The sequence below is a fragment of the Moschus berezovskii genome, chromosome 6 (assembly GCF_049115385.1).
Source record: "Moschus berezovskii isolate FMDL1 chromosome 6, NW_MosBer_1.0, whole genome shotgun sequence".
In the NCBI taxonomy this organism is placed as follows: domain Eukaryota; kingdom Metazoa; phylum Chordata; class Mammalia; order Artiodactyla; family Moschidae; genus Moschus; species Moschus berezovskii.
In genome coordinates, this window is record NC_142465.1 from 13,993,395 (window position 1) to 14,020,374 (window position 26,980).

The following is a 26,980-nucleotide window of genomic DNA, read 5'->3' on the forward strand; positions in this document are numbered from 1 at the left end:
GTCATTTTTTATTGTTATATATTCACAAAGACTCACAAAGAAACAAGATTTAGGCAATTTGATGTCATTTTTCAAACAATCACCCTCTTTTATTCAGCATTCTTCATGGACAAAGAAAAAAGTTTCATTCACATTTTCATTTTTAGGACAATAAATACTATGCAATATATTAAAAAGTGACCTGTACTGATGTAATGCCCCAAATGCCTAGAAATATAAAACATTACCTTCTTAGCTTGAGAGAAAAGCCAAATTATTATTTGGCCATATTTGGGTCCAAATAATATAATTTCAAAAATGATGTAGAATTTAAAATAATGATCACATATCAGTTAAAGGTATAGCTTGTTATAATTGCTGGTTTACCATGTTTTTCTAATTTTAATCTAGAACTCAAGAGCTGTACCCTCAACTCATAATGCATTTAACACAATCTCTGTTGCAGGTTACTTAGTTATAGAAAATCCATCAAGTAAGTTTGTTAATTATCTTTTCTTCTTTTTTGAATACCAACTCTAGATTCCCTGATTCAATGAATCTTAATGTGTGGTTCCTTTTTTGTATGTTTGGTAGAAAAACCTCCAAGCTGGATATAAATCATAAAAGCATGACTAATTGCATGGTAACTGGAGAAATGCTTTCTCTCTCTCTGGGGTGAAGCCTGCATGTCTGTATTTTAGCTTGGGAAGTAATACAGGGATATCTAAACTCCTTAGGGTTTAGAAACCATGTCATTATGAGAATGAGGTCACTGCAATATTTTATATCTTCTAAAACCTTGTAATGTATAAAATGTTCTCTGTATGACAAAGAGGTATTATATGCATTAGGATTCAATGATAACTTTATGCCCTTACATTTACTTGAAAAACTTTCTTCATTAAAATGTGCAATCATTCATTTAAAGTCACTTAAAATTTGAAGGATTTCTGTACCATGAAATACAGAGAAAGTGAACTCAAAGGGGGAAAACTAATTTTGTAAATATGACAGAGTGACTTTAAGGGGCTGTGCAGTTTTGAAATGTCCTGTGTCTTCTTAACTGGTCAACTATAAAGGCAGTGTCCAGACTAAAGGAAAAGAACTGAACCTAACATAACTCCATGTTATACCTTTCTTTGCTTGGAGGCCGATAAGCAAGAAATCCTTCCTGCAACATGTTGAAGAGCTTTGCACAAACAACAACCTAAAGTTTCAAGAAGAATTTTCGGTATGTTACTAGCAGTTGTCACAACATTGCCAGACCTCCAGTCGTTTCATGTGTCACATTTCATGTCCCGTTTAAGCTTGCAAGGCCATGAAGGACTCTGGCCGTGATAATCAATACCCAATTACCAGGTTGACTGTTTGGATAGTAACATTACACTGAGCAGCCTCTGGTGCAACCTGAACAGAATTATTCACCTACTGTGTCAGGAAAAGGTGCTGCTCCTCAGACTTCCTCCACCTAGGGCAACCTGGCTCCGTTTGTTCTCTGCTCATCACCCACAAGTAGAAGCAACCCTAGAATGCTAGATGCTCTGGTTTTTGTGTGTGTGCAAGGTTTGGGCGGCACCATACATTTCAATAACGTTTAGAAACTAAATAATTTCATTTCATATTTGCCCGCTTAGTTTATGTTAGTGGTATAGATGAACCTGTGAACACAATTTGATGTTTCCAGAAATTATAAAAAACAATGTTTTTTAGAACTGTACAAAAATAGATCAATAACACCTGTACTTTACAGGCTTATTTTTAAATTATCATGGAATAGTGCTCTATCCCATTAAAGAGAATATATGAAGTTGAGAACTTATCACTTTAAGACTATCTGAAAGTTAGAAGATTAATTTTATTGCTTTTAGCAGTTTACATATACAAAATTGAAATTACATTAAAAACTTAAGGCATGTCTTAGATCTTATATCTTAAAATTTGTGAGCCCCTTTCCTGACTTATTTTGTATGAGAAAAATAAAAACAGATTTCTAAATGTTACCAAATATTTCTGTTTTTTTAATGAACATTTTAGTGTGTGAACAAAGACTCAAACAATTGGCTTGGATAATTCAGGATTGTAATATTTCAGTCTCTCAGGGCGTAATAACAAAAATGTGAGAAGATTAATGGTATTTCCTACAGCTTTTTGGTTATGCTTCTTAAATAGTGATCTGGACTTAACAAAATCAGTGGTACCATAAAACTCTTCTTAGCGTTTATACAGCAAGAGCTTTCAACTTTTCAGGAACCAAAGGGTAGTTTCATTAGAATGTAGCGAATATAGTTCCATTATACATGACTCAGTATCTGAAAAGTTTTATTAGCAATAACATTTTCACATATACTGAGAAGGTTTCTGGTTTAACTATTTTGGAGATCATGGTTTTAAGTACTTGGGTTTTATATATATATATGTTGTGTGTATATACTAACTAAATAAATATAAATATGTAAGGATGTGGCTTTTTTTAAATTGCTTTTAATCCTGCTGCTGTGTTAATTTTTAAAGCAAAACTGTTTTAATAAACAAATGCATCTTGGATGCATATACTTGATAAACCTTGGAACTCAGGTCATATTCACTTATACCTTAAATATCAGTAAGCTCTTACTTGCAGTAGGCACTGATATATGTCAATTCAGCGTTTTATTGCTAAATGACCTTGGGCAAATTACTTAAACTCTCTGTTCTTCAGTGTCCTCCATCTGTATCTATCTTCAGTTCAGTCCAGTTCAGTTCAGTCGCTCAGTCGTGACCGACTCTTACTGAGTTGTAAATACTAAACTGATTGAATGATGTGTAATACTAAGAACAGTGGCTGGCACAATAAGTATTTATTATAATGATGATTTCTACCATAAAGAAGTTCCTATTTATGATAAGAACTGCAGACATGTCTAAGAAATCACAAATACACAGTGTCTGTCTGATAGAGGTACACAGAAAGAAGTGAGCCTCGATTCTGTCTGGAGAGCAATCAGAAAAGACTTTTACAAAAAAGTGACCGACCAGATGAACTTCAGGACAGAGCAAAAGTCCAGTGAGTAGAGAAAGGGGAAAGGTATTCTAGAGAGAAAGAGGGAATGCGAAAGCATAAGGATGGAAAACAGTCTCACTCAGCTGTGATCCACTAACAAGCAAAAACAGTAGGAGAAAGAGCTAAGTATTTAGGAGGGTTGGTTGAAGCCCCATGTGCCCTGATAAGAAGGCCATTGAGTGTAATATTACTAACCAAACAATTGACCTGGTAACTGAATATTGATTATCAAGGCCAGAGTCATTTCAATCTATAAATGGAAACTTCTGTAAACATAGACTAGAAGGTGATTCCAATTCACCTTTCTTTTCCCCTCTATTTGTCTCATATAAATATGCTGATATATACTCCCAAAACCTGACACAAGGAAGCTGTTTCTAGGATTCCTCATTTGATTAAAAATTTTTTCAAAGGCTTTGGTGCCAGAACACCAGAATTCAGATGCTTAACCTTGTCCCTCTTCTCTAACACATACATACATGCAAAAGACTGTTCAGAATTCTCAGAGGAAAAATAAGGGAGAAGGGAAAATTATCCAACTAAAAGAAATAAGTTTTAATAATGCTGAAAAACTGCAAACCCCACAGTTTTAGCACTTTTAAAGGAATCTGGCAAATTGAGACATTTCTAATATGGGAAACTAAATTTCATAAATGTAAATCATCAGCTTGATAAAATAATGAACCTATTTTCTTGCACAGTTTTTTAAATGATCAATGGATATCATGATTTTCCACCAAAATATCAATAACAGAGCTCCCTGACACTCCCTCAGTGTCTGATATTTCTTAATCACACTTTTGCATTCTGCTATTGATTTAACAATGCCCACTGAGAACAGGAATTGACCTTTGGCATCTTCTCAAACTGACCAATGTTGTACCAATTAATAGGCATGAAATCACACTGCCCAAGGAGAAAAACAAAAAATAAATCACCAACTGCCTTCCCCTACTAAGTAGATGTTGAAATATTAAATAATACACAGGGAATATTTGATTCAACCATCAGTAAAGTATGAAGGGAGTCGCTAGCATGGTTGCTGCCCTCAGAGCTTCACAGAGGACAGAGAAACCATACCAGAGAAAGCAAGGGCACAAAGGACCAGTTCTATGCAAGGTATTTTCAGTGTAAGCTCATCTAAGTTCAAAACTGTTCACTTGACCTTGCTTCTGCCGTGATGAGAAGTGTTTTCGTTTTAAAAATAAAAGGACTTAGAATAGTCTTTTACTAAGTGAAACTCTGTGTTGACCTCTGAAATAAATCTAAACTTTGCAATGACTTCAATCCACAGGAATTACCAAAATTTCTTCAGGATCTTTCTTCAACTGATGCTGATCTGCCTTGGAACAGAGCAAAAAACCGCTTTCCAAACATAAAACCATGTATGTGTACATACTGTTTCTGGTTTTAGATACTGAAAGCTTTTCAAATGAGCGCAAAATGCACTTTAGCATTCTTCTTAAATATGTATTACATATTAATTGAATTCGAATAATGCATTTTATTAGCCGCAACTTAGAAATTGTATCTCTTTGGCTTTGTTAATATTGATTAAAGTTAATGTACATGGGTTCCAGCTTGTTCACACAAGGTTTATTCATGCAGGTGTAAGAAACTGTAGCCCTAGTACTTTCTGAGCTTTGTAATTTAACCCCAGGAACAAACCTCTCTAATATCTTCCGATAGACCTAGTTCTCAAATGAAAAGAGAAAGTTCATGTGTAACTGTGCACATTACTTTCCTTAAGAGCATGGCAGTGCTTTGTAAAGGAATATAAAAAAGTTCATTGCAAGATACTTGTTGAAGATCAGAGTAAATGTGTGATTACCAGGGTTGGTTTTTTACAAAGGAGGCAAGCTTGTGCTTTTACCAGTCAACATTTTTCAATCAGTAAGAAACCATAGTACATGCTACACTGTTATTATGTCCTTAAATGTCATTAAAATGAATGTGTATACTGACGTGGAAAAAACAAACCATATTATTGATGTAAGAATTAGCAGTATTGTGAAAGAAAAAACATAGCATTCCTCTTTAAATGATGGCTGTTTGCTATATTTTTCAACATATCATCATACTAAGTATATTCTGACTCAATACATTTTTATATTATGAAATTAAAAAGTGATATGTTAAGTTCTGAAATGTCAATATTGTTTCAAAGTCTAGAGTTTAAAAATATTTCTAATTTTGGAGTTAGTGTATATATATTTTTCTGTGTTCTATGCCTGTTCAAAACTGTATTGGGGATAATTCCATACATATAACAATTGAACTCTTCTGTCTAGAAAAACACAGGCTTTGAGAAATATGTAATCACAGAAGGTAAAATCATAAGGATATGGATAGCTCCCCCCACAAAAAAGGACCATATTGTGTTATTCTAGAACTAGAGGATAACTGAGGCATGAAGTAAACAAATTTAGGGAAACATGATCTAGAAGTCAGTAACCTAATGGAATCTGTTAATTCCCAAGAATTAGAAAAGGATGAAAATACAAATAGCTTTAATCACCTAAAATCCTTCCCGGAACAAGACAAATCATAGGTAAATGACTTTAGGAGTAAGTTGACAAATAAGGCATCTTTGTAGGAAATAGGAATGTTAGTATTACATCTCTAAATTCCTCTGGCATGACCTTTCTTAATAAGTCCTTCTGTTTTCCCTTTCAGAGAGTTAACCTGGGTGGGATACAGCCTAAGTTTAAGAGATATGGAGAGACTCAGGTTTTGATATTCATCCATATCTAAATTTCCTTCAGATTCTCTGCTTCATGCTTAATAATATTCTGTGAAAATAAATACTATAGTCTGATTGAAGGACAGTTACTATGGAATATTTAATATTTATTTATAATAGTGTATGCAGCTGAAGTAATGTGTATCACTGTATACCATTATATATAAGTAAATAAAACATATCTAGCTTATTTCCAAAGATTGAAGCATATCTGACTTCAAATATATAAAAATTTGATATGTGAGATTTTTTGTATGTTACATTTTGATCTTTTATTAAGACTTCAGTACATTATTTTCTGATTCACATAATGGCCATTAAAGTCATACAGTGGTAGCTTGCTAGCACTTACAGCATAAGGAGAACATAACTAAAGAAACATCCTCAAAATAAGGAGAACTGAGGAGTAAGACAATCCCAATAGCTGAGGCTAAGACAAAAATAACTAGTGATGGCTAAGACAATAAATAACTGTAAATCAAGGATGTTTGGGAATATCATAAGCACTGCATACATTTTTTTCCACCTATGCTAGAGCCAAGTGGATAATATCAAATTTTTTCTGTTTTTTCTTGATTTCAGTACAGAAAGCTTAGTAATTTTTCAAATAATATTCTACATCCACATCCAATATCCTTTAATAGGTTTTGGGGGTAAAGTTTTTTCTTAACTGTCCTCTTAAAGAACTGGAAGTTCTATTAAGAAATAGTTTTATTAGGCATAATTTTATACTTTTCAATAATTTTATTAAGAATTTATTAATTCAGATAGTACATACTACCTGCTGTATGGTAAAATGACGAAAAACGTGGGCTCTAATCAAACTTCCTGGGTTGCATTTCTGTTACCTAACAACTACTTTAGTTACTGGATATTATTTAGTAATGTCGACCACATAACTTCAAGGATTAGATAAAATACTCATGTAAATCACTTTGCCCAATATAGAACACACAGGAAGCTCTCAATCAATATTGGTTCTGACGATGGTTAGTAATCAGTAAATTGCTTATTTTTAAAAGCCTCTAAGTTTCTGGGTAACTAAAATTTAGTTATAGGCCCTTAGGGTCTATGGTCGGGAGATAACAAAGCCACTTCCCTAACCTGGGTCTGAAGACAAGCTGTAAACTCACATCCTCTCATACGGGCAAACAGACACATATGCTCCCAGCTCCCTCCCACCAAGGCACACACACACACAAAATGCAATATTTAAACTAATATATTCTCCCACTGTGTTTGCAGAGAAGCCAGAAAGCTGAAGAAATGGTTTTTTTCTCCCATAGAGAAAGAATTCATTTTAGTAGAGTCTGAATTTTAGCTTGAGCCAGCTAAGTGAGATTCACTGTTTCCCCTGAGTAATGTAGAAAGAAGGATTTCAAATATCACAGTGCATTTTAGAACATATTAGCTTACAGGGCTTTAAATACTAGAATTAGCAGCAAATGTGTGCAGAAGAGATTTCCAAATCTCTGTTTGACAGGACACTGTGACCTTGAGAAGGGTTCCAACACCACAAAGAAAAGTTTAGCTTGCTGTTGAGTCAGTTCAGTTGACTCGGATAGTGGACTCAGATATTGAGTGAATAGAAACCTGATGGCTTCCCTTTCTTAGTTGCATGACTGGCCACAACGCCATTAAAATTGGCACATCATACCAAATTCAAAATCTTTGGGACAGAAATGGTTCACGTAATCTGCTTGAATGATCCCCCCTCTTTAGATTCAAACACATTGGTTCAGTCATTATACTTAATGATAACAGCAAAGTCATTTAACATATAACATGTGCTTAATTTTAAGAACTTGAGAATGTGTTCTGTGTTCCATACAGAGCTATAAGTTTTGTAAACTTCCTCGGAGGATTCTACAAAATAAATATTATAACTATGTTTTAGCTGAGGTAACAAAGAAACAGAGAAGTAAAACAATTCACCCAAGGCCATAAATGGCAGATAGGTACAGCATCTGGAATTCCCACTCAAACCACTTACCCATTTTTGCTCCACTACCCAGTGCCTTCCCTGGAAGATTTGTTTTAAAACTTCAAAAGAATTTAGAAATAGATAACTTTGTATCATTTCCTTGTCTAGTGAAAATCAGCACTGGACATTTCAACTGTAATACCAATTTGGCAAAAATTCTCAGGGAAAAATAATTTTTGATACTTTTCTTTGAAGCAAAATAATGGGAAAAGGGTTATCTAATTTTGCTAGACTGTAAAACAGTCTAAATAACCGTAATTCAAAGTTTAGTGTGAAAGAAAGAATAGGCATCTAAATTAAAGAAAGAGCTCCAGAAATAGACCAAAACACAGAGAAAACTAGTGTATGATAAAGTGGTATTTTGAATAAAGGAGAAAGGATGCACTATTTATTGTTCTACATGGCAACAAACAATAAAACATATATTTTCCCGCATTCTGTCCCCAAATAGAAGCCAAATGAATCAAAAATCAAAATATTTAAAACAAAAGCAATAAAATCTATTAAAGCTCTGGAACACACTATGAATAATTCTGTGAAGATAAAAATATTGGTGTGACAAAGCCTTTTGTATGTATCACACAGAAAGCCACAGCGAAAAATGAGAATTTGATTACTATATAAATTTTATGTATGGCAAGATAGCTAACAGATAAATTGAGTGAGTCTAAGACAAATGACAAACCAAAAGAATTTCAACATATGTAACACTTTTAGTATAAAATATTTTTAAAAATAAAAAATAGTATAATATGAAAAGGCAGTTATAGAAAAGATATTTAAAATGGCCAAGACACAAGCAAAGAAGCTCACTTTCACTCATAGTTAAGGCAATCAAAATAAATACTAAGAGAAATCAATTTGTGTCTCTCAAAAGGTCATAAATTAAAATGTTTAATAGTATCGCATGGCAGTGAAAGTGAGAAGAAACAATTTTTCACACTGTTCAAACACTTTTGTTCAGAGTGAACTAATATAATTTGAGAACAATTCATCAATCTTTCAAAATTTGAGAAGCACCATATATTTTGGGAATTTTACTGCTGGTAATGTATTCTACAAGTAGACTCCAACATATATGCAAAATTTCAGTTATTTATTCAGCATTTTACAATAACAAAATGATATGATTTTCAATCATCCTGAAGAGCTAAATAAGTATGTTATGTTCATACAATGAAATACTATACGGCCTTATTAAAGTAATGAAGTATTAGGTCGGTAAAGGTATTTGTTCAGGCTTTTCCATAACATGTTATGGAAAACTTTGAGCAAACTTTATGGCCAACCCAATAGACAGTTATTTGCACTAATATGGAAAGATGTGGCTAAATACAATTTTTTTGAAGAACTGAGGGACTAGCACCCCATTTGTGGTTAATTTTATATGACTATGTATAGAAAATCCTGGAAATAAATATAAGAGTATATTAACAGTCACTGTCTTTAGGTTGTGGAAATATGGAATAAGAGGGAACTAACTTCTACTTTAAAATGTTACAGCCATCTGTAATTTTCAAATGTTATATCAGAAACTTCTTTGTATTTTATGGGAAAAAGTAATGGTAATTTCACAGTAAATGAGTATTACTATCTTATCTTCCCTTCTAGACAACAATAACAGAGTCAAGCTCATCGCCGACGCTAGCACTCCAGGATCAGACTACATTAACGCCAGCTACGTTTCTGTAAGTTGCTGTTTTACATGCATCTCTTACAGAACATAAACACTGCAATGCTACTCTTCCAACTACTGAAAACAAGAAGTTCATTACAACCTCCACAGATTTAATGTACCCATTCCTTACAGCATTAGGTGTACACTGTTTCACACATGGGGAAATGGAAGCTCCACACAGAGACTGCAATTTACCCAACAACCATTTCGCTAATAAGCAGCAGATGTACAACTTCAAACTACATATCCCCTGGACTTTCCACTGTTTCTGGTGTTTGTCAGAAGATCCTCTGTATACAATGAGGTCAACCAGTTTTTCAAAGAAAATTAGTCAAATGGATTAATCATGTCCATATAATATAAAAACCCATTGTGCTCCTCTTCCCTTCGAGATTTTCAGTCCTTCAAGGGGACTATGATGCCATGTTCTTTCCACCCTCCGCTACTTAGAGAATGTGTACCCTTTTGCAGCCCCTCAATAAACATATCTTAAGTGAACCAATGTAGGGTAAACTGTGATAGGCTTAATATACTGTGCTGCACATCACAGATAATAAATGCTTGCCACATAGGATCGAAAATGGAATATAACCAGAGTGTTCCAAGGAGCTCTTTCTCCATGACTCTTGTCACTCAATGCTCACCACTATCTTGCTGCTGCTGCTGCTGCTAAGTCACTTCAGTCGTGTCCGACTCTGTGTGACCCCATAGACGGAAGCCCACCAGGCTCCCCCGTCCCTGGGATTCTCCAGGCAAGAACACTGGAGTGGGTTGCCATTTCCTTCTCCAATGTGTGAAAGTGAAAAGTGAAAGTGAAGTCGCTCAGTCATGTCCGACCCTTAGCGACCCCATGGACTGCAGCCTACCGGGCTCCTCCATCCATGGGATTTTCCAGGCAAGAGTGCTGGAGTAGCTTGCCATTGCCTTCTCCGCACCACTATCTTGCTGCTGCTGCTGCTAAGTCGCTTCAGTCGTGTCCGACTCTGTGTGACCCCATAGACAGCAGCCCACCAGGCCCCGCCGTCCCTGGGATTCTCCAGGCAAGAACACTGGAGTGGGCTGCCATTTCTTTCTCCAATGCGTGAAAGTGAAAAGTGAAAGTGAGGGAAACCTTATATGTACCCAAGACCTCCACTTGGGTTGACACAACCATGAAATCTCAGAGGAGGAATTGCTCCTGTGGTTATTTAATCCAGTCACTTAGAAAATCTTTCTGAAAAATTACTGATAATTAGAGATTAGCCTCTCTTGGCACTGACTCACCTACTTCCTCCCTAAGGCAGATGATTCTATCTCTGAACTACTCAAATATACAGTTGTGGTCTGTTTTTAGAAAATTGCAAATCAACAGCTTAATTTCAGAAACTGAGTTCACCATGTATAAATACACTGAAACATAGTCAGTGCAAATTCAGATTAATAATAAGTACAGTATTTTAACAAAACAAATTTTCTAAAGGTAATAGGCAAGTCAGTGACTTGTTTCACCCGTAATATTTAACTAGTTTGAATTAAGAAAATGAATTCTTCTCTAGATGGGAAAGGAAAAGATGGAGCAACACATAAGCAGAGCCCCACTGGCACCAAATGAAATGGCAGGCCTGGGCAAGACACTGAGGCAAAAACTTTGAAGATGTTTTATTGTTAAAAGAAAAAAAAAAACTGATGACTGATCCTCCATCCTGATGTCCGTGGGATTCTAAAATACCCCACTGATGGCTGAATCTTTGATATTATGAAAAAGAAAACCTAAAATACCTAACGCTATTCTTACAACTGTAATACAGCAATCTTATTCCCTGTTAATAAGCCACCTCTTCTAGAAAGAACTGTATACATGATTTGATCAAATATAAGTACAGAACACGTCATGAATCTGCCTGTCATTCTTGTGCAGCGCCCATGCTGATCTTCTCCATATCTTTCCAAGTTTAGTGTATGTGCTTGCTTATAGTATATGTGCTACCGAAGAAAGCATGTACAGTTTCTTAAAAACAAGATGTGTGCCCTTAAATCTTCACCACTGACTTCAATTCTAATAGGCAGCAAGGTTAACCGTGATTCCCGTTATGATTCTACAGATATCTGAAGCTTTCCTTTACTGCCCATACTCCCATTTTGAAAAAATTTTTTCTTATTCATCATTTTCTCGCCTAGGCCTGCCATTTCATTTGGTCCCACTGGGGCTCTGCTTATGTACTGCTCCATCCTTTCCCCAGCATCAAACATAACCTGTCCTGTGCCCCACTCCCCACAAGCCTCTGTTAAGAGGGAAAAGAATTCATTCATTCTAAATTTTACTTTGGTTAGTTCAGTTCAGTTCAGTTCAGTGGCTCAGTCGTGTCCGACTCTCCGCGACCCCATGAATCACAGCACGCCAGGCCTCCCTGTCCATCACCAACTCCCGGAGTTCACTCAAACTCATGTCCACAGAGTCAATTACTCCAAAATGACAATTATATATTGACTCTTATCTACCATTTAAGTAGACACAAATGAATACCTCATAGTCTAAAAGGTTCAACTAGCCATTGGATGACAGTATAGGATATGAACATGATTAGGAAGGCAACCAGACAGTTTTAGGGGGTATACTGAACCACACAGATTACATAAACAAAGGAATATTAATGAACTCCCAGTGTTACCTCTAAATGTTATCAGTTGTTGGGAGACAATCGTAAGAAGAAGAAAATGCAGAATGAACAATAAACTAAATCTGAATATATACAGAATATACACATTCTTCTGTGGTCAAGTGATGTTGTAACATAATAAACCTTACAACAAAGTCACCATGACCCATATGTAATGGTGTGCATCATCTTTACTGAGCTGCAGAGTAAGCAGGTGCAGATGGAAAGCACTTTACAGTAAGGCAAGTTTCAGTATTAAAGCGGGCAGTATAGTTATTGCTTTTACTTTCAGGGCAATCTCCTTTGTCTGGGATGTCAGGAGAAGATGGAAATAAACTCATAATACTGTAGTGGCCTCTCACTTTTCCATCCCCAAGTTTCGGCAGTCTTCACTTCACAAACAGTAAAGACTTCTCAGAGTGAAGGACAGCGCAGTTTCTCCCCACTCCCCAGTTTTCTTCCACGGCACCTCCATGTGAAAGTTCATGAACACTTGATCCAGGAGCCAAAGATAGAGGCCATCTACAAATGGACTCTAGATTCCTATTTCTCTGGATGCTAGAGGAAAAGGGAGAAGAACTACAGAGCAGGAGAAGAAAGCAAAATAAGTAGTGTGTAGATGGGGGGAAAATGAAATCTGAAGAAGGGAAAAGGGAATACCGGTAGGTGGTCTGAAGTATGTGCTTTGAGACTAGGAAACACCAGGCCAGGATCTGTAATTAGATTACTATATGTTTACCTCTCGGGCCTTGGCTGTTCTTGGGAATTATACTCCTAAAGCTAGGACTCAACGAGAAGCTGGAAATTTTTGATTAAGGATGGACTGTGGGAGAGAGGAAAATAAATACTGCAACCTTGTAAATAGCCAATAGTTGTACAAGTGAGTTTAGAAATGTTTTCAAGAGAGCAAACAAGAACATTATGTAATGGGAAAAGAGGAAGACTCCAACCTGCTAACCCAAATTGTCTCCCCTGTCAACCTAAGATGCATGAAATTACTTCAATTTGAGGATAGCTTTTACCATAGTTAGACTGAAGATTAAAAGTTACGATGCATATGAGCCATAATCATATCAGAAACATCAGATTTGGTCTACGCTGATAGACGATTGATAGTACCAAAGGACGTTGGATCCCTGAAACAGGGAAACGCAAATGACTAGGAGAAATATTTTATAAATTCATAAATTACACTTAATTGTCCTCACCCTTAAGACACTTTCTTCACTCGGCTTTTAGGACAACCTTCTCTTGACTTTCCAACTACGGCTTTGACTCTTTCAATTCGGTCTCTTTGGTTCTCTCTTATCTCCTTGACTACCAAACACTGAAATGATCTAGAGCCCATTCCTTGAATTTGCTGCTTCTTTTCAAACCCATTTCCTTGATGATCTCAACCATTCTTGCGATTTTAAATAAGATCTGTTTGCTGACTACTTTAAAATTATGTCTCTAGTTTGGACTTCTTTCTGAACTCCAAACTCATATACCCAGTTGCAGTGATGACATTCCCACTTGAATATCCAAATGGCAATTCAAGTTTAATATTTCCATTGTGAATTCTTGATTTTCCTTTTAAGTCTGCTTATGCTAGGTGTGGGGGAAAAGGAACCTACCTATCTACACTGTTGGTGGGAATGTAAATTAGTACAGCCAGTATGGAAAACAGTATGGAGCCTCCTTAAGACATTAAAATTTGAATTACCATATGATCCAGAGCATGTAGCTGGAGAAGACTTGAATTTGAAAGGATAAATGCACCCATGTTCACTGTCCACTGATCGAGGAATGGGAAAAGGAGATGTGATGAGTGTGTATTTATATATCACATATATGGTATATGTGTGTAAATATAAGTACACACAGAATATTGGCCACAAAAAAGAATGAAATAATTATATTTTTAGCAACATGGATGGATCTAGAGATTGTCACACTAAGTAAAATTTGTCAGAAACAGAAATACCATGTGATATTACTTATACATGTAATCTAAAATATGATACAAATGAACTTATTTACAAAATGGAAATAGACCCACAGACATAGAAAACAAATTTTTGGACATCAAAGAATTGATGCTTTTGAACTGTGGTGTTGGAGAAGACTCTTGAGAGTCCCTTGGACTGCAAGGAGACCAGTCCATCCTAAAGGAGATCAATCCTGGGTGTTCATTGGAAGGACTGATGCTAAAGCTGAAGCTCCAATACTTTGGCCACCTCATGCGACGAGTTGACTCACTGGAAAAGACTCTGATGCTGGGAGAGATTGGGGGAGGGAGGAGAAGGGGACGACAGAGAATGAGATGGCTGGATGGCATCACCGACTCGATGAGTTTGAGTGAACTCCGGGAGTTGGTGATGGACAGGGAGGCCTGGCGTGCTGTGGTTCATGGGGTCGCAAAGAGTAGGACACGACTGGCAACTGAACAGAATTGAAGGGGAAAGTGGGTGGGGAGGGATAAATTAGGGCTTTGAGATTAGCAGATACAATGTACTATATAAATAAACAACAAACTCTACTGCATGGCACAGGGAACGATTTTCCATAAACTGCAATAAACTGTAACAGAAAGAATATGAAAAAGTATATATATTATTTATGTATAACTGAATGACTTTGCTTTACATCAGAAACACAACGTTGTAAATCAACTATATTTCAGTTAAACAAATTTTTTAAAGTATGCTCATACTGAATTTTTTTCCCCATCTTTATTTGGAATCGTTACTGACTCCTATCTTTCTTATACCCAGTATCTAATCCCTAAGCAAATTCTCTTGGTTCTGTCTTCAAAATACACCAGATTTTATTACTTATCACAATGCCCATTCCTATCACCCAAACTGCATCCTTGGTTGGATTGTTGCAATATTCCAACTACTCTCCCTCCTTTCCCTTTTTATACTGCTATCAGTTTGTTGAATAGAAACTGGAGTGGAGCCGTTAAACACACTCTGTATATGTTCAGAATCTTTCAATGGCTTTCTGTATCATCCAGAGTAAAAACCAAACTCTTAAAATTGCCTGCGCCAGGGCCTAAAGCACTGCTGCCTTCCCTTTCTTGTTCTCTTCAACGTCACCTTCTGCTACTGTCCCCACTCGCAGTTCCTACAAGATTCCAGACACATCTCTCTTAATGCTGTTACACTTGACTTTCTACCTGGAGCACTTTTTCTCCAAATCTTGAAGGGCTTTTACCTGTTTATGCTTCAAGTCTTTCCTCAGATTTCACCAGTGAGCCCTTTCTGAACACCCTGATTTCTCAAATTCCCTCTCATAGCATTTATCACTTTAAAAACGCTATGTAAATCGCTAATTTAATAGACCTGTTAACAGATTTAATGTCTATTTCCCTTAACTAGAATATAAGATAAATCAGGGTAGGAATTTTAGTCAATGATGAATCCTCAGTTCCTAGAGTAGTGCCTGGCACACAGTAAGCACTCATAAATATTATTTGAATGGAGGAATGTGCGTTTTAAAAGCTGTAAAGAAATTAAAATATTAATGGTGCTTCATTCTGGATAGTGAGATTACAGATGAAGTCCACATTTTTTAATATATATTTCTGAATTTTCCTAACATTCTACATTGATTGTATAGTATTTAAACTAAAAAAAAAAAAAACCCTTACAATGTAAATAATTACATACTCAAGTATTTCAACTGAGACTGGAAACAAATGCTTTAGCACATAGTTTTTGTTTGTTTGTTTTTAGCAGACTGAAGGTTTTGTTCGAGAAACTGTCATTGACTAGCACTGTGATTTGGGAAAAATCACCTAAAGTGGCTCATCATTCTTGAAAGTAAAATAAACTGGTTGGATTAGATTTTCGGACCACTTGAACTTTAAAATGTATACTATTCTGTATAATACTATATTCTCTGGCTACTGAGAATTCAATTTAAAAATAAAATTCACCCTTAAACCTCATTCCTCAAAATATTTTGATGTGTGAAATAGATATAATTCCATCTTTTTAAAAATTTATACATAAACTTTAAATAAAATCCACAGATGCTACTCACGTGGCATGCTTACATTCCAGGTGAATAGACCGAGTTTTAGAACGACTTGATAAATGTACGAGTTGTCATAACAGGGTTGAGACAAATCTCAGGTCCTACAATAGTTAAATGAATCTTATTATCTCCACATTACTCTTGGTTTTAAGCTCTGGAGAATAATTACTAATACCATCATTTATGTAGATAATTTCTCACAGGAATATATAAATTTATAACAATAGCTAGTGGAGTGGGTAAGACAGCTGGCTCTGGATCCAGACTATCTTACTGTGAGACCTTGAGCAAATTCACATTTCTTAGCTTCCATCTTCATCTGTAAAATGAGGATAATAACAGTACTAACTCAGAAGGTTTTTATAAGAAATAGATTAATTGAAAGATGTTTAACATATTGTCTGCCATAAAACATTATTATTCAGCCTTACTGTTAATTGGTGGCTCAGACGGTAAAGTGTCTGATTGCAATGTGAAAGACCCAGGTTAGATCCCTGGGTTAGGAAGATCCTTTGGAGAAGGAAATGGCAACTCTTGCCTGGAAAATCCCATGGACAGAGGAACCTGGTATGCTACAGTCCATGGGGTCGCAAAGAGTCAGACATGACTGAGCAACTTCACTTTCACTCTTTTATTCAGTTAGAAATAAACTTTAAGAACAGCAAGTTGTATATTACAGTATGAGGTTAAAATTAATGTTGGAAATTTTGAGTATATTTCAGCATTCAATAATATGAAGTATTTTAGAACATTAGGTTATCTTATAACTAGTATGTTTTTCATGTTTCAAAAACTAAAAAATATTATATATATATATGTAAATATTGATGCAATGTTGTAATTATATCATTCTAGGGCTACTTATGTCCAAATGAATTTATTGCTACTCAAGGTCCATTACCAGGAACAGTTGGGGACTTCTGGAGAATGGTGTGGGAAACCAGAGCAAAAACATTAGTAATGTTAACACAGTGTTTTGAAAAAGGGCGGGTAAGTTATCTGGAAAACTTTTCACAAAACCTTTATTTTACATTTGTGTTAATTTATGTGTGACGTTGGGCTTCCCAGGCAGCGCTAGTGGTAAAGAACATGCCTCCTAAAGCAGGAGATGCAGGAAATGAGAGTCCAATCCCTGGATCAGGAAGATTCCCTGGAGGAGGGCATGGCAACCCACTCCAGTATTCTTGCTTGGAGAATCCCTTAGTCCACAGTGCTGCAGAGAGTCAGACACGCCTGAAGTGACTTAGCACATGTGTGACAATTTTAGCTAATACTCTGACATATCAATGACTTGTGCATGTATAAGGCAGTTGTACCTTAGCAGCAATAACTTTGAACTATATATATATATATATATATTGGTTCTTACAACTGGTGAATTTTCTCTTGACTACAGATCAGATGTCATCAGTATTGGCCAGAGGACAACAAACCAGTTACTGTCTTTGGAGATATAGTGATTACAAAACTAATGGAGGATGTTCAAATAGACTGGACCATCAGAGATCTGAAAATTGAAAGGGTAAAAATAAAAAAAGGAGGATGGGAAGTCAAACATGATGAAAAATATGAATGTTTAAATGTCTAAAGTAAAATTAATTTCTAGACATATTTCTGTATATTCAGTAATACATTTCTATCATCTTCAAATAGAAGTTTTGAATTGACATTGGCCTTCAATATCTATATCATTATGTTTAATTCCAAATTACTTAAAGTTTATATTAACTAGTTAATACCCAATTCTTAGATAAACAAGGAAGGAAACAGGAGGAAACAACTAGATCTTATTTTATGAAGAAACTGTTAAATTTTATTTAAAACAGGAATTTCTGAAATCATGTGTCTCTATCTATATCTTAATCATTGGATTTTCTATTTAATCCAGAATGAATACAGAATCAATAACAGAGATTCCACCTTTATTATGTAAATACCTATACACATAGAAAATGATATAAGGATCTTTATACTTTCTGACATTATCAGATACCCAATACCAGTGTTTTGAATAATTTGTGAGTGTGTTAAGTTCTTAGGTCAAAACTGTTCAAAATCTACTATTCTGGTGTTATAAAATGTTACACTATATTGAATATAAATACCCTACATAATCATCTGTTTGCAAGATTTGCAACAATGATGCTCATTGTTTGCATTCATACTGAAAGGTAATTTTCTGTAGTGTAGCAATAGCAGAAGACGTCTCTTACAGGAAATCAAGCCAGTTTCTTTGTTTTGTAAACTATCATTTAAAAAAATCACCTTGAAAACCTGGGGAGCCAGCTACATTCAGACTTCACTTGATACTTAAATAACTTTATCATGTTTCTTTAATATGCCATTCTGTCTAGCATGGGGATTGCATGACCATTCGACAGTGCAACTTTACTGCTTGGCCTGAGCACGGGGTTCCTGAGAACAGCGCCCCCCTAGTTCACTTTGTGAAGCTGGTTCGAGCAAGCAGGGCACATGATACTACACCCATGATTGTTCACTGCAGGTAAGGAAGGTTTCCAGAACCTTTTATGAAATACTCGAAACGGGATTTAAACCCAACATGACCTTTACGTTATCATGACACTAATTCCATTCTAGTAGAATATTAATGTAGATTCAATCCAGCTTTTAGTTTTCAGATATTTTACTGGTTACAATAAATCAAGATGTAGTTTTATAAAAGGTTAGATGGCAGAGATCAAATGAATAATGACTGTGTCTAAAAGGAAGACAAAATATATCTCCTGGTACAAGAATTTTTATGAAATCTTTACTGGATTATACCACTCAAAATCCTTAAAATATATTAAAAATTGTAGCCCACTACTGATGTGAATGAGTCTGGGAGTGGAGAATTTTTTTAGTTTTATGAATAAACTTTTGATCCTTCATTATTTCAATTGAGATTAGTCTACTATAATAACTTAAACTTTTTTGTAAAAACAACTTCTGAGATTTGAGTTACAAAGAATAAAGAAAATGAACTTTAAAGATTAAATTAAGTGACCAACCCAAGCATGATTCCAAATTTTTGCAAACTATTCAATATCTTTCTTTGACCTAGCTCTTTTGAACATGATAGAATAAATTAAGGTTTTCACTTTTATTTTCACTGGTATTTTATACCACTGAAACACCAGTCAGTTCAGTTCAGTTGCTCAGTCGTGTCCGACTCTTTGCGACAACATGAATCATAGAACGCCAGGCCTCCCTGTCCATCACCAACTCCCGGAGTTCACTCAAATTCATGTCTATCGAGTCGGTGATGCCATCCAGCCATCTCATTCTCTGTCATCCCCGTCTCCTCCCACCCCCAATTCCTCCCAGCATCAGACTCTTTTCCAGTGAGTCAACTCGTCACATGAGGTGGCCAAAGTATTGGAGTTACAGCTTTAGAATCAGTCCTTCCAATGAATACCCAGGATTGATCTCCTTTAGAATGGACTAGTTGGATCTCCTTGCAGTCCAAGGGACTCTCAAGAGTCTTCTCCAGCACCACAGTTCAAAAGCATCAATTCTTCGGCGATCAGCCTTCTTCACAGTCCAACTCTCACATCCATACATGACCACGGGAAAAACCACAGCCTTGACTAGGCGGACCTTGGTTGGCAAAGTAATGTCTCTGCTTTTTAATATGCTATCTAGGTTGGTCATAACTTTCCTTCCAAGGAGTAAGCGTCTTTTAATTTCCTGGCTGCAATCAGCATCTGCAGTGATTTTGGAGACCAAAAAAATGAAGTCTGACACTGTTTCCACTGTTTCCCCATCTATTTCCCATGAAGTGATGGGACCAGATGCCATGATCTTCATTTTCTGAATATTGAGCTTCAAGCCAACCTTTTCACTCTCCTCTTTCACTTTCATCAAAAGGCTTTTGAGTTCCTCTTCACTTTCTGCCATAAGGGTGGTGTCATCTGCATATCTGAGGTTATTGATATTTCTCCCGGCAATCTTGATTCCAGCTGGTGCTTCTTCCAGCCCAGCATTCCTCATGATGTACTCTGCATATAAGTTAAATAATCAGGGTGACAATATACAACCTTGACGTACTCCTTTTCCTATTTGGAACCAGTCTGTTGTTCCATATCCAGTTCTAACTGTTGCTTCCTGACCTGCATACAGGTTTCTCAAGAGGCAGGTCAGGTGGTCTGGTATTCCCATCTCTTTCAGAATGTTCCACAGTTTATTGTGATCGACACAGTCAAAGGCTTTGGCATAGTAAATGAAGCAGAAATAGATGTTTTTCTGGAACTCTCTTGCTTTCTCCATGATCCAGTGCATGTTGGCAATTTGATCTCTGGTGCCTCTGCCTTTTCTAAAACCTGCTTGAACATCTGGAAGTTCACGGTTCACATATTGCTGAAGCCTGGCTTGGAGAATTTTGAGCATGACTTTACTAGTGTGTGAGATGAGTGCAATTGTGTGGTAGGTTGAGCATTCTTTGGCATTGCCTTTCTTTGGGATTGGAATGAAAACTGACCTTTTCCAGTCCTGTGGCCACTGCTGAGTTTTCCAAATTTGCTGGCATACTGAGTGCAGCACTTTCACAGCATCATCTTTCAGAATTTGAAATAACTCAGCTGGAATTCCATCAACTCCACTAGCTTTTTTCGTGGTGATGCTCTCTAAGGCCCACTTGACTTCACATTCCAAGATGTCTGGTTCCACGTGAGTGATCACACCATTGTGATCATTTTCGTCGTGAATATCTTTTTTGTGCAGTTCTTCTGTGTATTCTTGCCACCTCTTCTTAATATATTCTCCTTCTGTTTGGTCCATACCATTTCTGTCCTTTATTGAGCCTATCTTTGCATGAAATGTTCCCATGATATCTCTAATTTTCTTGAAAAGATCTCTTGTTTTTCCTATTCTGTTGTTTTCTTCTATTTCTTTGCATTGATTACTGAGAAAGGCTTTCTTATCTCTCCTTGCTATTCTTTGGAACTCTGCATTCAGATGCGTATATCTTTCCTTTTCTCCTTTGCTTTTCGCTTCTCTTCTTTTCACAGCTATTTGTAAGGCCTCCTCAGACAGCCATTCTGCTTTTCTGCATTTCTTTTCCATGGGGATGGTCTTGGTCCCTGTCTCCTGTACAACGTCACGAACCTCCGGCCAGAGTTCATCAGGCACTCTATCTATCAGATCTAGTCCCTTAATTCTAATTTTTACTTCCACTGTATAATCATAAGGGATTTGATTTAGGTCATATCTGAATGGTCTAGTGATTTGCCCTACTTTCTTCAATTTAAGTCTGAATTTGGCAGTACGGAGTTCATGATCTGAGCCACAGTCAGCTCCTGGTCTTATTTTTGCTGACCGTATAGAGTTTCTCCATCTTTGGCTGCAAAGAATATAATCAATCTGATTTCGGTGTTGACCATCTGGTGATGTCCATGTGTAAAGCGTCTCTTATGTTGTTGGAAGAGGGTGTTTGCTATGACCAGCGCGTTCCCTTGGCAAAACTCTATTAGCCTTTGCCCTGCTTCGTTCCGTGCTCCAAGGCCAAATTTGCCTGTTACTCCAGGTGTTTCTTGACTTCCTACTTTTGCATTCCAGTCCCCTATAATGAAAAGGACATCTTTTTTGGGTGTTAGTTCTAAAAAGTCTTAAAGGTTTTCATAGAACCGTTCAACTTCGGCTTCTTCAGCATTACTGGTTGGGGTATAGACTTGGATTACTGTAATATTGAATGGTTTGCCTTAGAAACGAACAGAGATCATTCTGTCATTTTTGAGACTGCATCTGAGTACTGCATTTCGGACTCTTTGATGAAACACCAATACTCCCCCTCAAAAATAAATAAAGCTCACAATTGTTTAGAATTCAGAGTTCTGGACATACTGATATAATTTATGCTTTCTAGCATGTTACATCTAAATTAATCTCAGCATGAGTCTCTTCAACAGTTGTAATTTGTAAATGAGAGAAAAAGTGGGTGATAGGTAATACTGTTTTATGATTCTACTTACATGAGGTACCTAAAAAAGAGGTAAATTCATAGAGACAGAAAGTGGAAATGTGGTTTCCAGGGACTTAGAGAAATTGAGAATTACTGTTTAGTGGGTATAGAGACTCTGTTTGGGATTATGAGAATAGTCTAGAAACAGATATTGGTGATGGTTACATAAGACTGAATGTACTTAATGCCACTAAGAACTGTGCATTTAAATACAGTTAAAATCGTAAATTTTGTCACGTATCTTTTGCTGCAATAAACATTTAAGTAATGATTTTTAACCACATTAATAAAGTAATTATTTTATAGTAACTCCAAAATCAATTTATGAATAAATATTCTAATGGGGATATACTATAATTAATATAGTTAACATTTAGGAAAATATTAATCCATCCAGTTTTTAAACTTTTATTTAGATGAAGAAACTCAACACATAATTTATATGAGTCTACATTTTCTTTTCCAGGAATATTTTAGATTTTTTAAATTGTAAGAGTAATACATACAACATTATGAGATATCTATTGTAATACATACGAGATATCTTTTCACAAATTTAAAACAAATAAAATTAAAAGTAAAAGCCTCATTCTTACCCTCCCAATTCCATATACTGTCCATACACATAAAAATTTTAACAGACTGGTATATAGTATAAATACAGTAACATTTTGCTTTTAAAGTCAGTGATTGATTTTAAACTGGCATTACTGATGATTAAAGTGGATAGTAAGCTGCCTGTAATGTCTCCCTATTTTACACATACACTGGCACTGGATTATAATCGTGGATTTAAAAATTCACTAGAAAAGTAAAGTACCTTCTCTCTTCTAGACTCAAAAAGAGTAGACTTAGATAAAAAGAATGCTTATATTAATAATCTTTAAATATCATTTTAAAACTTTCTCCCAAATGATTATCTCCAACCCCAACTTCTCACCTTAGCTTTTGACCTATACATTTAGCTTCCAGTTCAACATGACAACCTATTAATAAATGACCACAATATTCTGAAAATGTGTCCAAAACAGAATGCTTGGGCCCATCTCCAAACTCACTCCTTCTCATCCCATCTTGGTCAACAGCCGTCCATTCTGCCTGGCCCAGAAACCCTAGACTCATCCTCAACTCCCCGCTTCCTCTCACATTCTACATCCAACCCAGTAACAAATACTCTGATCCGTGTCCCCCATCGCCTCTCTGCACACTTGCCCCACCCTGGTCTCCTGGCTTTCTCTGAACATGCAGAACACCCTCCCACTCGGATCTGTTCTCTTCCCTCACCTTCTGGCCGTAATGCTCCTCTCCCGTGTACCAACAAGGTGCACTTCTAACCCTATTCAAGTTTCATTGTCGGAGAATCTTTCTCTGATGACCCTGTCCTACCCTATCACCTGTTGTCTCCTTAATTTTTATCCTTCACCATAGCACTTACTGGGCGTCCCACGTGACGCAAGTGGTAAAGAATCTGCCTGCCAATGCAGGAGACGCAAGAGACGCAGGTTTGACCCCTAGGTTGGGACTATCCCCTGGATTATGAAATGGCAACCCATTCCAGTATTCTTGCTTGGAAAATTTCATGGCCAGAGGAGCCTGGCAGGCTACAGTCCATGGGGCTGCAAAGAGTCGGACATGACTGAGGACACACACACACAGCACTTATCACCACTGGGCATGCCTTATGTATGTTTCTTTTTTGTGTGGACTCCCATCATCCCTCCTCTAGAATCTAAGCTCCATAAGTATTGGGGACTTTGTGTGGTTTGCTCCTGTAGCCCAGATGCCTAGGGCAGTGTCTGACACTCAAAGGATACTGAACAGTGTAATGACTGATTACTCTGCTGGGGCATACCTATGTTCAGAGTTATGTTATAATGCTATTTCTTAGGTTGACTCATAGGCACTGTACATGTTCAACTATTCTTAACCTACAGCGGTAGTTTCTGTATTGTTTCATATTTTTCAAAGTGACATTTGTAAGACTAGGTGACTTTTCTAATGCCTTTTTTTCAGATTTACTTCCTACATTAACCATTTAAGTACATAGGAGTCTTCTCTTTCTAATTGGAATTTCTGAATAAATCTTATCAGGTTTATCAATTAACAGTTTATATGGAGCACATACTGTCCTTCAGTATTAAACTAAATTCTTAAAAGGAAAAAGCTTTCCAATGTCATTATCTATGGAAGGAAAAGGAAATTCTAGGGAAAGTGAAAAGAATACACGAGAGTCTGTTTATCAGTACGATGTAGAAAAGTGCTATCTGGGCTAATTAGTTGACATTTTCCATGTTTAGCATCCCTACTGGTAACCAAAACTATATTCAAAGTTTCTGGTGTTAAGACTTTTCAGTGATTTTTAAAAATATTTCCTGTACTTCTCCAACTACACCTCTTAAAACATTCTGAAAGAAGAGGAAAAGTTCAACTGCTTTAAAAAAAAAACTCCAATATTTGATAGTGTGTTAATCATCTTGCTCCTTCTAAACAGTCTTGGGAACAATATAAGTACAAAGAAACTCCAAAGAAAATCTACTTCCAAATAAGAAAAGGAACTATATGTAATTTATTGCTACCATAGTTTATCTTCTTCATCACCATTCACATGAACGACCTTTTTGCTGAATAATTTGCATGTAATTTCATTCTTCCTACAGTGCTGGAGTTGGAAGAACTGGAGTTTTTATTGCTCTGGACCACTTAACACAACATATAAATGATCATGATTTTGTGGATATATATGGATTAGTAGCTGAACTGAGAAGTGAAAGAATGTGTATGGTACAAAACCTGGTAAGATAATCCAAAACTGCAAGCAGTGTCAGCTCTAGAATCTTTCCTGGGAGGACCTTAGTGGCACCAATCTGGTTAGACACTGACTATGGCTACAAAGCAGACACTCTTCTTATGTTATAAACCTCTGGGGTGGGGGCGAGAGCTTGGGGCTGGCAGCTGATGGGGATTATAGAAGAACTGGCCCACATGTCCCGGTCATCCTTCAATACCGTTACTGACGACTCCTCCTAACTTGTTTATGCTGACAGGCATGTAGAAAATAATTCGTCAAAGAGATTTGTCTTTACTGTTTGGGAAGCACAGAAAATGAATCATATTAATTTCTTTCGTAAACATGCTTGAAGCTGTAATTGGGAAAAGTTTAAAATATTAACTATTATGCTGGTCTGTGTATTTCACTTGTCCATATTTATCCCTTTTGTATATTAGTACTAATAATGTTTGTTACAGAATATTATCAACTATCTGGGAGTCTTTGGTTGTTTTAGTTTGGCAGCAAAAGTCTTTTTAAAATCTATATTTCAGTCATAAAAGAAATTCAATAGTATAAAGGTAATGAAACTGAGACCCCTCGGCTGAGTGTCTAGCAGGTCCCAGGTACTATACTAGATCATTTTCATGTATTATCTCATTTAATTCTTTATTTGTAAAGCAGGTCAATGAAACTAATCAATAGGCTACGTATTACCAGCTCTTCTTTACAAATAGGGAAGCAGATGTTCCAAGAATTTAAGTGATATTCAAAGGTTGTAAGTGTTAGAACCAAAATTCAAACCCCAATCTGTCTAATGATACTAAGATGTTCTTCTCATATCTTTGGATTGATATTTTTATACTATACAGATTCTTCTCACAGTAAATATGCAGATCTTCTATAATGGTATTTTCTAGGGTATCAACTAGAAAACATAAGTGGCTTTACAGCCGTTAGAGGTGGGAGAAAACAGGCTCTTTGCTAAATAAGTTTGAGAAAATTTCTTAGAGCCTCTATGCTAATGTGCATTGACATTTATAAATACAGAGCCCTTGTGAACATTTCCTAAACTTACATGACTATGGTATCCTTGAACCCTTTTGACACCAAAACATGTAACACCATGTCATGGAACATTAATGTTCTTAGGAAGATGTGGCTCTATACCAGAGACAACCAAACTTTTCAAAATGTACATCCGTTTCAGGAGAAAAGTTTCAGCATTCAATTCCTGGGCTTCTCTGGTGGCTCAGATGGTAAAGAATCTGTCTACAATGCAGGAGACCTAGGTTCGATCCCTGGGTGGGGAAGATTCCCCGAAGAAGGAAAGGGCAACCCACTCCAGTATTCCTGCCTGGGAAATGCCACGGACAGGGAGCCTGGTAGACTACAGTCCGTGGGGTGGCAAAGAGTCAGACATGACTGAGCGACATACACATACACACATAAAAATACATACAGATATTTTTAAAATGTAGTTTGAGCCATTATGTATATTATAAAGTATACACAAATAAATTGAAAACCATGAGGTAAAGCTCAAATAAGCAATTTTGACAACTTTGCTAATAGTGATGGCATGGCTCAGTCCGTAAAGAATCTGCCTGCAATGCAGGAGACCTGGGCTCGATCCCTGGGTTGGGAAGATCCCCTGGAGAAAGAAATGGCTAGCCACTCTGTATTCTTGCCTGGAGATGGACAGAGGAGCCTGGTGGGCTATGGTCAATGGGGTTGAAAAGAGCTGGATATGACTGAGGACTGGAATGCAAAAGTGGGAAGTCAAGGGGTACCTGGAGTAATAGGCAAGTTTGGCCATGGTGTAAAAAATGAAGCAGCACAAAGGCTAACATAGTTTTGCTAAGAGAACACGCTGGTCATAGCAAACACCCTCTTCCAACAACACAAGAGACTACTCTATACATGGACATCACCAGATGGTCAATACCAAAATCAAATTGATTATATTCTTTGCAGACAAAGATGGAGAAACTCTATATGGTCAGCAAAAATAAGACCAGGAGCTGACTGTGGCTCAGATCATGAACTCCGTACTGCCAAATTCAGGCTTAAATTGGAGAAAGTAGGGAAAACCACTAGACCATTCAGATATGACCTAAATCAAATCCCTTATGATTATAAAGGGGAAGTGACAAAGATTCGAGGGA

General features: G+C 36.5%; 1 protein-coding gene, 1 long non-coding RNA gene and 1 other non-coding gene across 5 annotated transcripts in view; 1 reads left to right on the forward strand and 2 right to left on the reverse strand.

The window, feature by feature from the left end:
• PTPRQ (protein tyrosine phosphatase receptor type Q) overlaps window positions 1-26,980 on the forward strand; it is a 258,466-nt gene that overhangs the window by 224,482 nt on the left and 7,004 nt on the right. Inside the window, exons 36-43 of one of the 2 annotated variants that reach the window (XM_088836825.1) lie at window positions 446-472; window positions 1,129-1,210; window positions 4,314-4,404; window positions 9,358-9,434; window positions 16,942-17,076; window positions 17,483-17,608; window positions 18,441-18,589; window positions 24,703-24,838. In XM_088836825.1, coding sequence (XP_088692951.1) covers window positions 446-472; window positions 1,129-1,210; window positions 4,314-4,404; window positions 9,358-9,434; window positions 16,942-17,076; window positions 17,483-17,608; window positions 18,441-18,589; window positions 24,703-24,838 — 823 coding nt within the window. The remainder of the gene's footprint in view (window positions 1-445; window positions 473-1,128; window positions 1,211-4,313; window positions 4,405-9,357; window positions 9,435-16,941; window positions 17,077-17,482; window positions 17,609-18,440; window positions 18,590-24,702; window positions 24,839-26,980) is intronic. The other variant, XM_088836826.1, reaches the window with a different exon arrangement.
• The window catches only part of LOC129536714 (uncharacterized), an 89,594-nt gene that overhangs the window by 31,310 nt on the left and 31,304 nt on the right, over window positions 1-26,980 (reverse strand). The window lies entirely within an intron of this gene.
• Window positions 11,277-11,381, reverse strand: LOC129537303 (U6 spliceosomal RNA). The gene has a single exon (XR_008681972.2). It is a non-coding gene; the product is annotated as a U6 spliceosomal RNA (small nuclear RNA).